General features: G+C 51.2%; 1 protein-coding gene across 1 annotated transcript in view; it reads right to left on the reverse strand.

Annotated features, from left to right (window-relative positions):
- Positions 1-13548, reverse strand: part of HUNK (hormonally up-regulated Neu-associated kinase) — a 95647-nt gene extending 82099 nt beyond the window's left edge. The window contains exon 1 of the mRNA XM_032865437.1: positions 13278-13548. Within this exon, the coding sequence (XP_032721328.1) occupies positions 13278-13538 (261 nt within the window). The 5' untranslated portion in view covers positions 13539-13548. The remainder of the gene's footprint in view (positions 1-13277) is intronic.
- Positions 13549-15520: the final 1972 nt, after the last annotated feature.

The raw sequence follows: 15520 nt of genomic DNA on the forward strand, positions 1-15520 counted from the left end.
GAGGACGGCCAAAGGAATATTCCCAAGGAGCCATAGAAGCTGCTGGAAGCTCCAGGCAGAAGAGAGCGGAGGGAAGTGGGATCCTAGGAATGCAGGCATCTAGGCCCCCTGGGGTGCTGAGAGGCCCGTCAGGTCCTCAGGGAGGTGTTGACTGCAGCCCTGAGAGGCACAGCCCTAATCTTCCTCACTTCCCGTCACACCTAAAATAAAACTCCCTCACCCAGCGCTGTGAACTGTGTAAGCCTGACGATTCATAGACCTGGGGCAAATAATGCATTATATGTTAATAAAAATAATTAATTTTTAAAAATGAGTCTCTTGTAGACACCATTAAAAAAAACCTCCATCATCCGTGATAAACTCAGTGAGCATCTATTTCTCACCATCTGAAAAAGCCTCATTCACACCTACCTTAAGGTTAAATACAAAAGTGAAAGTCTAACAGAAGAGAATAACCAACTGCCACTTGTTCACTGACTTAATATTGAATATATATATATATATTTTTTAAGATTTTATTTATTTGACAGATAGAGATCACAAGTAGGCAGAGAGGCAGAGAGAAAGGGGGAAGCAGGCTCCCTGCTGGAGCAGAGAGCCCGATGTGGGGCTCGATCCCAGGATCCTGAGATCATGACCTGAGCCGAAGGCAGAGGCTTAACCCACTGAGCTACCCAGGTGCCCCGATATTGAATATATTTTCAGAATAAATATGTGCTTTATACAGATGTACATATATAAAATATATTTGTGTACACTGCATATTATATATATGTACATCACATACATGTATATGTATGTGCATTATCTATATGTATATATGTATATATATGTTTTTATGCTCAGGTATATATAAATATATATAAAATATCAAATCCCCATTGAATACCTATGAGTTATTAACTTTTTTTTTAAGATTTTATTTATTTATTTAGTCAGAGAGAGAGAGAGAGAGAGAGAGAGCGCACGCACAAGCAGACAGAGTGGCAGGCAGAGGCAGAGAGAGAACCAGGCTCCCCACTGAGCAAGGATCCCAATATGGGACTCAATCCCAGGACCCTGGGATCATGACCTGAGCCAAAGGCAGTGGCTTAACTGACTGAGCCACCCAGGTGTCCAGAGTTATTAACATTTTATAGACACAGAAGTTAAAGTCTGGAGGCTTTGAATACCTTGCTCAAGATCACACAGCTAAGCAGCAGAAAGGTGATAGGGACCCAAGATAGGCATTCCCCTAAAGCCTGTGCTTTAGCACATGATACCATTAGATTCCACTGCAACCAGGTAAAAAATAGAGTCAAAAATTCCCACCCAACAACGCAAAGAGTTTTCTGCACACAACAATGAAACACTGGCAAGAGTCTTAATACATTTAGCAATAAGAAATTTATAAAGCCAAACTAGTAACAAACACTCTAGTTTACTTAAGCTTAAAAAATAAGAGAAAACCGGGTTGGGGGGGGAAATAACTGGTTGGACTAGATAAAATTAAAATTTCTATCTGCCCTCCCTCAAAAAAGAAGGAGACACAAAATGAGTCAAAAGACAAATGACCAATTAGGAGAAAATATTTGCAAAGAATAAAAAATAAACAACTAATATCCTTAACATGTAAAAAGTTTGCAGAAATCAATAAGACAAACAGAAACACAGGGGGTGGGATATTAGCAATAATGAGTAGATGAAGAAATACAAATTTTCAATCAAGTACACAAATTATGCTTATCCCTAGTTATTACCAAAATGCACTTTTTTAAAAGTCACTTCCATAGATTGTGTCACTTGATATAATCTTTCCAAAGTGCAATTTGGCAATATGCCAAAAGCCTTCTAAGTATTTATCCTAAGGAATGGCTTCCTGATGTACATACAAGGATAGTAACACAGTATCATTTATGTAGGGAAATGCTAAAAATAACCTCAATGGACAACAGCTGGGAACGAGCTTGTAAAATTACAGTAACTCTAAATAATGGAATGCTGATTATCACCAAAAATCAAATTTTAAAAGAATAGTTAGCAACATGAGAAAATATTCTCATATTAAGGTGGGGGTAGAGTAATAAGAACACTGGAATCTCAATTTTGTAGCAAATGGGTTCAAAGGGGGAAAAATCAACTACGTGTACATGTATCTGTATACATAGCTCTGCTTATGTGTACGCAACCCAAACACCTAAAAATGTTCACAGTGATTACTGCTGGGTTGTGTGATGATGGCTGATTTTTATTTCCCTCTTTGTGTTTCAGTTTATTTCTCACAAGGAACCACAGATAAAAACTCATGTTTAATTACTCAAAAAAAAAAAAAAAAAGACCATTGTTCTAAGGCATCTGAAAAAAAATGGAAGTAGACAATGAAGTGTGATTAGGGTAGTGTGATGGCAAGGGGCTGAGTTAATGATGAAGAGAGTGTAAGTAGCTATGCAAGAAAAAGGGCATGGCGATGAGGAAATATTAGCCCAGGGCCTAACTGATTAATAACCTCAAATATTCTGGAATGTACCTGTGACTGACCTGGTTTAAAGAATTTTAAAATACTTAAATATCTGGTCAAAAGTGGTTTTACTTATTTATTTTTAAATATTTTGTTTGTTTATTGAGAGTGTAATTGTGTGTGTGAGCGCGCACACAAGCTGTGGGAGGAGCTAGTAGAGGGGGAGGGGCAAGCGAGAGAGGGGAGGGGCGAGCGAGAGGGGAGGGGCGAGCGAGAGGGGGAGGGAGAGAGGCTCTCGAGCCCCCTCTGCACTGAGCATGGAAGCCGAGCTCTGGGCTCTATCTCACAAGCCTGAGATCCTAACCCGATCTGAACGAGGAGTCAGCTGCTTAAGCCACTGTGCGCCACCCAGGTGCCCCCAAAAATGCTTTTAAAAATTACTTTTGAAATATTTACAGTTGGTGATCTGAAAAAATTGGTTTCTAGTATATGATTTGTATTTATTTTTAAATTTATTTAAATTTATTTATATGCCCCTTGCAAATCTGGAAGACAGTCTTCTAAGTCTGGTGATTGGAAAGAAACTGTTAGTCCACACACTCTCGGATGCTTGAATGTAAAGGCCTCTATGACAAAAAAGAAAGAAAAAAAGCTCATTCTTGATCTAGGAAAAGGGCATCTAGAGTCATGAATCAGGTGAGAGTACAACAATCATAGAGCCGTTCCCTCCAGAGTGAAATTCACGTTTCAAACATTACACCAAATAGGGCTTGAAATTGCAACTACAGCTCACAAATGTTAGTTTTTAATAGAATGAAATGTCATCCTGTGGGAATGACACTTTAGAAACCTGGAGAAGTGTTTTCAAAACAAGTTTTTTGTTTTGTTTTGTTTTGTTTTTAGTATTCCTAAATACAAATGTTCAACTGAGAACTGAGTCAGAGACCACTTTCTCTAATTAAATGTTCACCCCGGAATAAAGACTACACTTAGAAAGCAAGGCTTCTAATCAGGGCAGCAGTAATTCCAACTGAAAACCAGATTACATCAGTGAGAACACTACCTTTATTCACTTGGTTTCACTAACGTGAGGCTCAGATAAAATTCTAGAACATTCTGCTCCCAGACCCCACAGCCAGCCTGCCCTGACGCCTCTGCTCACCTGGGCACTTCCTCATTCCATTTGCCTCGGATACCCCTTCTCAGCCCAGACAGAGCTTGGAAAAAGCTGGTCAAGGTCCAGCTGGTCTGCATAATAAGGATGGTGAAAGCCCTGGGTGTTTTCCTTTGTTTTTAATAAATAACCTGTGTTCACTCTTGCAGGAGGGCAGTTTTACAAGAAGACTGTAAGGGACTGTTCGGTGAGCTACAGAAGACATGGACTTAAACGCAACTTCACCATTTGATACAAACTCCTCTCTCTCCTCGCAGAGATTTTCCTCCCTCCAGCACAAACGAAAGGTACAAAAACTAAGACTAGAATGCCCGGGTGGCTCAGTTGATTAAGCGACTGCCTTCGGTTCAGGTCATGATCCTGGAGTCCCCGGATCGAGTCCCTCATCGGGCTCCCCGCTCAGCGAGGAGTCTGCTTCTCCCTCTGACCCTAGCCCCTCTCATGCTCTCACTCTGTCTCTCTCTCTCATTCTCTCTCTCTCAAATAATTAAATAAAATCTTAAAAAGAAAATCTGCTGCTAAAAAATTATGCATTTATATTTAGCATAGTATGATGTGCTTTCTATTTAATATAGAACGTGTGATACACGCACGTTGGCGTGCCTGTATAGACATTTATGTGTGCACGGCATACACACATATGCACCCACACACGTGCGTGCAAGGCTCAAGGTCCTCATGTCCTAGTGAACTTATAAAAGGTGGCAGACCACGATCGCTGCCCATGCTCCGAGACTCGGAGGGAACGGTGAACGGTGAACCCGGCACAGTAAAGCAAACAGGTGGGAAGGGGACCCTTCACTACCTGGGACCCCACATGGAGATTGTCATCCTCAACAAGCAGCGCCCCGCCCCCCGCCCCAAGCCATGCCCAGGACTTTGGGCTTTGGTTCATTCATTGCTGACTCATGACCTGATTAGCTGCTCACTAAGTTTTATTCGAAAACCCTTGGTATGATTCCAAACACTCTGATGAACTGTTCTCTTGAGCAAATCTGGTTTTGCCGTGATCTGACGGGTTTCCCAAAATGCGGGATTTTCATTGCTAAACTTGAGAGAGCCCTGGGCACCACGGGATGGCGGGTCACTCTGCAAAGTTAATACAAAAGTACCTACCACAAAGGGCCCCTGTAAGGGAGAAATTATATCACGCAGCAAAGCATCCAGGATACAGCCTAGCAGACCGTATGAGAGCCGTAAATGCTCGTAATTATTATTACATCCGCGTGGGGAAAGCAAAGGGTGGGCACTTTCTTTCCTGTAGGGTTTTGGTGATTTGGGAGCTCCTGAAATCCCTGTGTTGCTGTAGGTAAACAAAAGATTCGCTGGGAGTGTAATTTCATCCTCCACAGAAGCAGCGAGGCTCCCCGAGGGCAGGTGCTCCCTCTGTCCCCCAGCACCCCACTCCGTGCTCCATGGGTGCCCATCACTGCCGTCCGTCTCCCGTGTTATATTCACAGAGCTCCGGCAAAGGGCACAAAGTGACCAAGAGAGGAGTGTCATGGAACAAGAGTAGCTAAACAGAGGCCGAAAGCAAGCCAGACCCCTCACCGAAAAGCCATAGGATGGGAAGTAAGACAACAAGATAAAAATGTAAGAAGTAACGTAAATAGGGAGACGAAAAAGCATCCAACGGCTCAGAGAACAGGCGAGAGGAGCAAGAAGGATTGCCAAGTGTTTTGGCAGGCATTTGGCTACAGAGGCTGATAAACTTATTAAAAAATTATAGTCAAAGAGACAGATCCAAACCTCCATATATCTCCATGGGAAACATCCAAAAACATGTATGTTTGCAAATAGCAATTTCGCCCATCTGTTGCAGCGTTGGTACATTTTCCCAGGAAAGAGCTGAGGGTCCATTAACAGTCCCGTGACATTGCAAAATATTTGTTTGCTTCTGGCTGGTCACCTGTCGCTCCGATGTCCAGGTGCCTTCCTTACATCACTGCCGAAGGCACAGCTGTTCTGGGGCTGGGATCTTTCCCCAGGAACGCCACCTGGACAGCCGGTCCCCTCTACACACCCTCACACAGGCAGACCCTCGAGCTGCTAGGAGCGGAGACAGGGTGCCGGCAGCCAGTCCCTGCTAAGTTGAGCACTGTCATCGGGACCCTGCCCTCCTGTCCTGGGAGACATCAAAGCATTCCCTGATGCACTAAAAAAAATATTGACTGAGGACCTTCTCTGTTCCAGGTTCTAAACACCAGGGAGAGAGCAGTGAGCCCGTCCTCAGGGGGCTGACAGTCCAGGGCGGAGACAAACAGTAAACACGTCCACACATAAATACATACCATGGGGTCAGGCAGTGTTATGGACTGAATTTCAACACCCCCTCCCAAATTCATATGTTTAAGCCTTGTCTAATCCATCCTAGCTACTATAAGAAAATGCCATTGGCTGGTTGGCTTCTAAACAACAGAAATTTATTTCTCACAGGATTGGGGGCTGGAAGCCCAAGATCAAGGTGCTGGCGTATTTGGGGTCTGGTGCGGTGTCTGGTGCTGTGCTTACTTGCTGTGTTCTTGCGGGGGTCAAGGGAGCTTTCTGGGGTCTCTTTGTACAAAACCACCAGTCTCATTCGTGGGTGCTCCGTCCTCCCGCCTGATCACCTTCCCAAGGCCCCACCCCCAAATATGATCACACTGGGGCGTAGGCATCAACATATGAATTCTAGGGAGATCCAAGCATTCGGACCGTAGCAAGTGCTAACCCCCAGTCCCTCAGAATGTGACCTTGTTTGGACAGTCTTCAGAGAAGTAATCAAGTTAAAGTAAAGTCATTAGACACCTAACATGCCGGTGTCCTTCTAAAACTGGGAAATGCAGACACAGAGACGGACACACATACGAGGAAGACGACGGAAGAGTCACAGGGAGAAGCCAGCCATCTGCGAGCCAAGGAGAGAGGCCCAGAGCGGATTCTCCCTCACAGCCCTCAGGAAGAACCAACTCCGCCCAGCACCTTGATCTTGACTCCTAACCCCCAGAACTCTATGACAGTAACTTCGTGGTGAAGCCATCCAGTTGGTGGCATTTGGTTACAACAGCCCCAGCAAACTAATGGAGAGGGTGAGAAACATTTTGAGGGAAGACAAAGCCTCTTTGGGGGTAAGTGGGGAGAGAGTGACAAGTGTCATGCTGACCTCTGTGATTCCAAACACCAAGGCCTGTCGTTCCTGCCACCAGCACTGCTCCCCAGGGGGCTTTCTCGGGTAGACAAAACACCCCGAGGGTCCCAAGCCGTATTTCTACACAGGTGCTTACACTTAGGGCATGTTATGTCCGAGTCAAGAGGGGGCCACTGCTCCTTTAACGGTTTTCATCTCCCTCAATAGTCCCCTTTTTCTTTTTTTTCAACCACCCACCATAAATTCTATCTATTGCCTTTGAGATTATGGGACATGGGTTCAGAGCTATCCCGCAGACACCGGGCTTGCTTCCCAGCTTCCCCGGCTTCAAGGCTAAGGAATTTCCTCCCTGCTGTTGTTGGCTCCCAGCTGTCAGCAAGTGCCCAAGGCCATACCCCCTTCCTAGGGCAGCCCCCCTCCCGTGACAGGTCCCCTCACACCAACTCAGACACCTGTGTAAGACCATCTCAGCACCATGGCCCCGGGCAGAGACCCCATGCACTGGAGCCCAACTCCTCCCCCTGCCCGATGCTGCTCTGCCCCTCCCTCCCCTCCCCTCCAAAGTCACCGTGTGAGGATACTCCCAGAGACCACATTCTTGTCCCCCTCAAGGCCTGCTTCCCAGAAAACCCCGGACAACACAAGCTTCACAGTCTTCAGGGGCGCTGCGAGCTGCACTGGGTCCCAGAAAAAGACATGTTTGGGTCCCACTCCCAAGCACTTGTGAGTGGGACCTTATTGGAAACAGCGTCTTTGCATGCCATCAAGGGAGACGAGGTCCTACTGGCTCAGGGTCGGCCCTAAATCCAAGGACTGGTGTTCTTATAAGGAGACGCAGATTTGGAGACAGAGGTGACACACCGAAGGATGAAGGCCACGTGAAGACGGAGGTAGAGCCTGGAGCCCACAGCCACAAGCCAAGGAATGCCAAGGATGGGCACTGAGCACCAGAAATGGGAACAGCAAGGAAGGATCCTCCCCTAGACTCTCCGGAGGGGGCCCGGCCCGGCTGACCCGTGGATTTGGGACTCCTGGCCTTCAGAACTGGAAGGGAATAAATTTAAGCCACCTGGTTTATGGTTATTCGTTATGCAGCCCTAAGGGGAGAAAAGAGAGTGTCAGAGGGAAAAATCTACTCCCCATTCCTCCGCGTCATCCGTACAGGGAGTAAGAGCCCCAGCAAGTGGCTTCTTAGCTGCCCAGGGCCGCTGCAAGCGTGTGGTGAGAAAATGCATGGAGGGTGCCGGATAAACCACAAAACACACTACACCACACCCCTGAGGGCTAGTCCTTGTGATCAAGGAGAGGCAGTAGCCCTTCCTTCCCTCCAACACATTATCAACCTCCTCTGGTCCTACTCGGGCCCCGTGGCTCACCTCTTTCCTACCGGTCACCCTACCAGACAGCGGCCCCCCAAAAGAGAGCGCAAAATTCAATTCAGGTCCACATGTGGAAGTGGCCAGGGAGGGCCCAGGCTGAGCAGAAGAAAAGCTCTCGCCAGTTTGCTGAGAATAAGGCTTGCAGGTTTGTTTATGCATTTCCATCAGCCAAGAGAGCAGGTCACCGGGTTACCCCGAATAATGGAGAGGGGGCGTATGTCCCAAGGGAAAGGATATTTCATGCCCAAACTACCCGGTCACTGAGGACACCCAGAGCCTGCCCATTCCCTGGGGCAGACGACGCAGCTGCCACTTGCCCGCAGCGTGCAGATCTCTGTCCCCAAGCCCCGCCCCCCAGCCCTTACCGTGACTCAACACCTGCAAAGAAAATTGAGGGTTGGACCGCTCTCCGTGGGCTCCGTGCAGCACTGTGGTGCTGATCCCTAAGCTCCCTTTTAAGCCCACGGGACCTGCTCATCAATGAACACTAAGCACGGAGCCCTACGTGCCAATATCCACCCTTCACGCGTACTTCAAAAAGATGAGACGGGGCAGGAAGTTCAGAAAGAATGTGCCGCAACTGCGGCATCCAATCTCGGAAATTACAGGCACTGCCTTGTCACCCACGCCAGGCTGAGCAGGTGCTTTCACCAAACGCCTCCTTCTTGCCAAGAAATCCCTGCTGCAGATTAATAGGAATTTCCAGTTCTCTAAGCATTTCTTGTTCCTCGGAGCTATTACCCCTAAATTTCTAGCACTTAAAAAAAAAAAAAATACAGGATTTAGCACCTGTTTGTTTCAGAAACACTTGCTAAAAACAGATCTGCCAAAAGGCCATCTCTAAAATTAGTCGTATTTCCTGTTCTGCAAAACATAGTAAATTGTATTTTTAGTAACTCCTTCACTCCAGGTATCTGGCACTGTCGTGCTCCAAGCATAATTATTGGCAACTTACTAAGCAGGCAACCCTTATTTTTAGCCCTGAAATAGCTCCAACAAAATGATAAACAGGTTTATTTTTTTTAACCAAGTGTTAGAACAAGATATTTAAACACCTTACCCAATCATTTATGTACCCAACTTTGTAGCTTAGAAAGACTTAATCACAAAAGGAGGTCCTCTGTGGCATCAACCCCTGTCCTCTTTTTGCAGCTTTGCCTCTAAAATTAACTCTCTACCTGAAATATACCGTGTTTGTCTCTGTTGGTGTGTCTTTTTAAAAAATATACTAATAACCTATTATGTGCCAAAATGATACACTGCATAGGTATTGGGGACCAATTTCAGGGCAGCGAGCACAGCCTCTCTGGGTCTTTCAAAGTCATCACTCAATACCCCCGTTCATCAACTTTGCTCTTTGTCTCAAAGCCACAGTGAATTCTCTTCAAAATCCGATTTTGTGGTCCCTTTTCCTCCTCCAATCATCAGCTTCCTGGAGTCACAGACACTGCGCCCTAAGAACATACCAGTTAAGAGTCTCACATGACCAAGTGAATTACTTATTTTTAAAGCCATATGAAGAGAGATGACATCCACTCAAAGCTAAAGGAGGACAAAAGTAGATGTCACCCAAACCCATTCTTTCTTTTTCAAGCAGCAACAGCGCCACATAGATCCAAATGACTTTCAAACAACTTCAGAGGAAAAAGGCAGGCAAAAGACCGCCCTGCAGACAGCAGTGGCTGAAGGAAGCTTCTTGATGAGATAGGATTGCAGGCTGAGATGAGAGTCAGGGAACAGTGGTTTTCTGTCATCTTGGACCGTTAATTCCCAGCAAGCCGGGGAGAGAGGATATTGCCCAAATCTTTCTGGAAATGTGCACTGAGGTGAAACATAATTAACACACACACACACACACACACACACACACACACCTTCATCCTATGCACCTAAACCAGCAGCACTCTGGATTTTGGCATGAATCACCCAAAACGCAGTGCATAGTTTGAGTGCAACTGTGAGGCAGGCCAAATGTGGGTACCCCCTCTTCTTCCCTTTCTCCATCCCACCTTTCAGCTTTTGCATGAACGGATTCCCCATCACAAGATGCCCCGGGGCCTGCCCCTCGGGGGACAGCGTGGGGCCGTGCATCCATTTCTTACTACAGTGCTCATGACTTAGTTTCCCTCCCACTGTGGTCTATGTCCTTTAAAAAAGGAAGGCAAGGATGAAAGTGGAGGGCTCTATCCAAAGAATACGCCCCAAAAAGGGGGGCAGTATTCAGGGAGGTTGAAGCTGGAAAGGGCCATTCACATCTCCCCCTGGGAGGGACTCATTTCCCTTCCCCTGGGGTACTGTCACCTTAAGGTCTCTCCTTGCTACGTTCATGTAAGTACCCCTTCGCCAGCCTGAAAACCCTCTTACTGCTCCCCTTGTGAAAAGAGGGCAAGGCTGCACATAGCAGGAGGTTGACTTCAGCTCCGTTTGGGCTTAGTAAAACAATATGCAGAAGGCGAGTGTGGATGGGGCTCATGAACTCAGTAATCCCTCCCGCATGCGCGTGCATGTGCATGCATATGCCCGCGCTACACATTTTAATCTCTGCGATCTGCCAAAACCCTAATCTGTTAGTTAAGCATTAAAGGTGTTGGATTCGGGAGATAAAAGCTATGAATGACACCCATTGTTTCCTTAAAGCCGACAATTAAGTGAACTAAAATCCAGATTTCTCATGATGCTTGCACTCCCAAAGCACTGATTCTCATGACTAGAGCCAATCAAGCAGTCAAGAATGACAACTTGACAGCCAGTTAATGGTCTCCTCCCCTTCCGGAGACTAGGTGAGATTCACTGAAGAAAGGTAAGGCAAGGGGCACCTGGATGGCTTAGTCAGCTGAGTGTCTGACTTGATTTTCAGCTCAGGTCATGATCTCAGGGTTGTGGGTTCAAGCCTCCGGTTGGCTCTGCTTAGCAGCAAGTCTGCTGAAGACTCTCTCTCTCTCCTTCCCCCTCTGCCACTCCCCTCCCACCCCACCAGCTCACTTGCATACTCTCTCTAAAATAAATAAAATCGTGGAAAAAAAAGAAAAGAAAAATAAGACGGGAGAGGAAGAACATGGACACCTAGGGGTGCAGAACGCCCACTTGGACCCCATTTAGGCAAGAACACCCTTCATTCCAGCTTGTCCTCTGGGCCCAGCACGGAGCACCTGAAGCCCCAAGTAGAGCCTGAGCTCGGAGTGCATCCTCGCCTGGTTCAGCCAAGGCCAACAGCCGTATGTTACGGAGCAAAACGCACCAGTGAGGAGCCAGAGGCACAATGGGGCATGGGAAAGTGGAAAGAGAAGCCAGGAGAGGCCGAGCAGCCGGCCAGGCGAGATGAATGTGCCACTAATGCCGGCCATATGCTGTCAGTATACAGCCTCGTCTCTTTTTGCTAAGTTTCAAGCGGGAACGTGCGCAACCAGACAGAATCCTGTATGTTTCAAAGGAAAAACAAAGGTCTACTACCCATGCCAACAGGAATTTGCCCAGGCATGGGGAAGTGAGCCCACTGTAGTTGGCGAGGGGGCCTCAGCCGTGCACCCCAGCCAGATGTGTAAGTTGGCCGGCCCACTGCAAACCAAAGGAGGAAAGTATGCTGTGCTCCCCTTGGACCAGAATGAGGTTAGGAGTGTTTTTTCTTCGTCTTTGAAGAGTTACTCAATTCAGTGAGTTAATTCTGCGCACTCCCTTTTTACATGGAAATTCAAGCAAGAGGCACTTTGTAAACTACTCCCTCTAACCCCACCTACGCAAAACAAAGGTACCCCACCGGAATGGGGAGCAGCGAAGGGAGAGAGGACAAACGACAAGGGTGATGGAGACCTGCACTCAAAGGCAAGGGGCTTCCAGACCCAGTGGGAAAAGGAGCAGGAAAACCAAAGTTGGGTGAGGCTGGGGACAGGAAGGCAAGGCAGCTCACCCTAGAATCGGAGCTCCACAGTCTGGCACTCCCAGGAACTCCCAGGCTGTGCAGAGGATCCCAAGTCCATGGGCAGAAGGGTAGGTAGGAAGCTTACAGCTTCCCTCTACCCCATATGCTGATCCCTCCCTGATCAATGAGCCACCAAAAGGGGCTACTCCCAGGCCAGTGCTGGGAGACTCCAAGCCTTGGGGGGGGGGTGGCGAGGAGTAGGGGGAGCCTTGAGTCTGAGATGACCATGAGCTTGCCCCAAACTTGGGCAGCTGCCAGGCAGCCTCACCACCACACCTGGGGTGACCCAGAGTCTGGGCTACTCCCTGCAAAACAAGTCATCCTATCTTGGGTTTCTTCTCGCAGATCCGAGTTACAACTTAGAGCTACCGCGGCAACACCTGGCCAGGGGTTCACAACCACCTAACTTCTTGGTGGTGGGGGGGGGGCTGTGCCCCTTCGGGTCTCTGGGGCTCTTCCTTTGCTTTCCATTCTTCCTGGAAGATCTGAAGGCACCTCCCAAACCCCAAAGCCTGGGAATATCCGTGTGTAGTTCGGTACCTGCAGCTCCCACCCAGTGGCTGAAGAGAATGGAGGAGGGATGGAGGGAAGGAGATGGGCATGGTTGGGGAATGGAGGGGCGGGTGAGATCGGAAAGCAAGGGTGGGAGGGAAAGGGAGTTGGGGGGGAGACAGAAAACCCTCATCTGAGCACGAAAAACTTCCCTAGCTGTGCCAGCCTACAGGTGGAAAATGTCCCTGGGCGTCTCGGCCTTGCCCCACCTCCTAAGCCCAGGAGGGGAATCAGAGTCTAAGCTTCCCCAAGGGCTGGCCAAGCGGCTCCCCCACCCTCAGAGTAACAGCCCACGCGACACAGGCCTGACTCCTGCCCCTCCAAGCATCCGGGACCCCTGCGGGGCCGCAAGAACGCAGCACCTCCACCATCCCCCCCGCGCTGGCGTCCACCAGGCGGCGCCCTTCGAGGAGCAAAAAGGCTGCGGGTGGCTTCGTGGGTAAACCAGCCGCCCCCCGGGGAAGCCGACCCCACACCGCCTGTCGGGAAAGGCCGGTCGCTCGGTCGCGGGGGCGTGCGCGCGCGATGGACTCGTCCCCTCTCCCCACCCGCAAGGAAAGGCAGGGGGAAAGGGGAGGGGAGGGGCCCGGCCGGGACTGCGCCGCCTGACTCCCGGTGCAGTGCTCCCGGCGGGGTCCCCTCCGCTCCTCCCGCCCCGAGGGCCCGGGGACCCCGCGCCCCGGGCGGCTCACCTTCTCTCCGGTCAGCACGTGCAGCCCCTCGCGCACCTTGGCGAAGGAGCCCTCGCCCAGCTTCCTGCTGCCGATGAGGTAGTTGCCCACTCGCTTGTGGTGCTGGAAGTCGCGGAGCCGCTCGCGGGGCACGCCGCTCACCCAGGCCGGCAGGAAACTTCCCTCGCAGGCCGCCGCCGGCCTGGCCGCGTCCTCCGCGCCGCCGCCGCCCCCGGGCGCCGCCGGCTCGCCCAGCAGCCCATCCCCGGCCGCCGCCGGCATCGCGCTCGACCACGGCCCGCCGGCTCGGCTGGGCTCCCGCGCTCGCCGCCCCGCCGCCGCCGCCGCCGCCGCCTCCGGCTGTCCGGGCTCCTGCGCCGCCGCCCTGGGCCCGGCCCCGCCCGGCCCGCGTCTCCCGCGCCCCGGGCCGCCGCCGAGCACCGCGCGCAGACAATAGCGGGCGACCGGGGGCCGGGGATCCGCCCCCGAGAAGTTCTTCCTCGGAGGGTCGCCCGGGCCCCTGCCAGCGCCCCGGGACCCCGGCCGGGTCCCGTCCGGCGGCTGATGCCAGCGGCCCCGCTCGCGGGCGCCGGGCTGGCGGGGTGGGGGCGCGGTCGGGTGCCGGGTGCGGGGTCCCGGAGCCCGGGCGCCTCCGCAGCCTCCGCCCTGAAGCCGCCGGCTGGCCCGCACGGGCTCGGAGCCGGCTCGCTCGCCCTAGCTGTGCACGGAGGGACGGCTCCCGCCCGAGGGCGGCGCGCGGCGGGCTGCAGGCGCCCTCTGGAAGGCAGCAGAAGAAAGCCCCATTCAGTTTGAATTTGCAGAAATTCAATCCGGTCGCGGGCGGCGGGAACAGATGCGAGCTCCACTCCGCAGCCTGTGCACTTTCAAATCCCTCGTAGCCCCTCCTTCGCCGCGCGCAACAGCCAAACTCGACCCTCGCCGGAGAGGGGAGGGCCCGGGGAGGGGAGCGGCGGAGTGGGCGGTGGAGTCACCTGAGCGCCAGACAGGGGGACCCTGCGCGGCCTCGGAGACGCGCGCTCCCGGGCCGCCCCAGTCGGGCTGCCTCCGGCTGCACCTCTCGTCCGGATTCCGGGCTTGGGCTTTCTGGACCTTTCCGCGATGAAATCCACCCCCAGCCGCACCCACCCGGGGCAGGGGGAGGGGAGGGCGGAGGGCGAGCTCTGGAACCCCGCGGACCGGGCTTAGGAGCGGGGGGGTCCAGTCCAGGGCCCGACACACAGTAGGGCCCTGCGGACCCTGGATGGATGGAGAGACGCCGGGTGCGAGGAGGGGTGGGGAGGCGGCGGGGCGCCTGTCCGGGCTCGCACGCAGACCCGCTTGCCGTGTTGGAGGAGGAGCAGCCGCAACAATAGTAGTGGCGGCGGCGACGGAGGAACCCGGGCGCCCGCTGCCTCTGCGTGGTTTACACCTTTGCTTTCCATCAAAACGCGGCCGGCGATGGCGGGAGGAGCTGGATCCGCACCCCCCGGCTCCTCAAGGCTTTTGTTCTGAGCGCGCCGTGACCGTGCTCATCCCTCATAAACAAGTGCGGCTGTCCTGACGGCTCTGGTTTTCTCCTGCGTCCCCAACGCCTTCCCGAACCCAAACGGGGAATCTCGGGAGGCAGGAGCTTGGGGTGGGGGGGGGGGGGGGGGTAGGTGAGGGGAGGCATTTACCAAAAACTACCTGTTGAGCGGCTAGATAAAGGGCGTCAGCGTTTAATGCAAACTTAGCCCCGGGTGCGACATCAGAGTTGAAAGGAGAATTCGGTCCTAACCTAGTTCCTTTATGGACCCCTCGGTGAATGAGTGTGGCGAGATCCCCGTCAGCGCTCTGAGATGGGGGAGGGAGGACACCACCGTCATCAATCCAGTTGGGGGCTCTCTGATCCATCTGAAAAGCGACCCAGAGAAACGCCTCTCTTGAATAGATCAAATGTTAAATATGCTATAGTCTGTTACTCAGAAGTTAGGAGGCACTAGCCTCCTTAACGACTAAGCTTGTGTTTTCTGTCAGTCTTATTGTCCCCATTTTCCAGAATTACATTTTTTAAAGATTTTTTTTCTAAGATTTTATTTATTTACTTGACAGAGATCACAAGTAGGCAGAGAGAAAGGAGGAAGCAGGTTCCCTGCGGAGCAGAGACCCCATGCGGGGCTCAATCCCAGGACCCTGGGATCATGACCAGAGCCGGAGGCAGAGACTTAAACCTGCTGAGTCACCCAGGTGCCCCAAGATTTATTTATTTATTTTTAGAGAGAGAG

Source organism: Lontra canadensis, unplaced genomic scaffold (genome assembly GCF_010015895.1).
Source record: "Lontra canadensis isolate GAN:19392208 unplaced genomic scaffold, GSC_riverotter_1.0 scaffold29, whole genome shotgun sequence".
NCBI classification, from domain to species: domain Eukaryota; kingdom Metazoa; phylum Chordata; class Mammalia; order Carnivora; family Mustelidae; genus Lontra; species Lontra canadensis.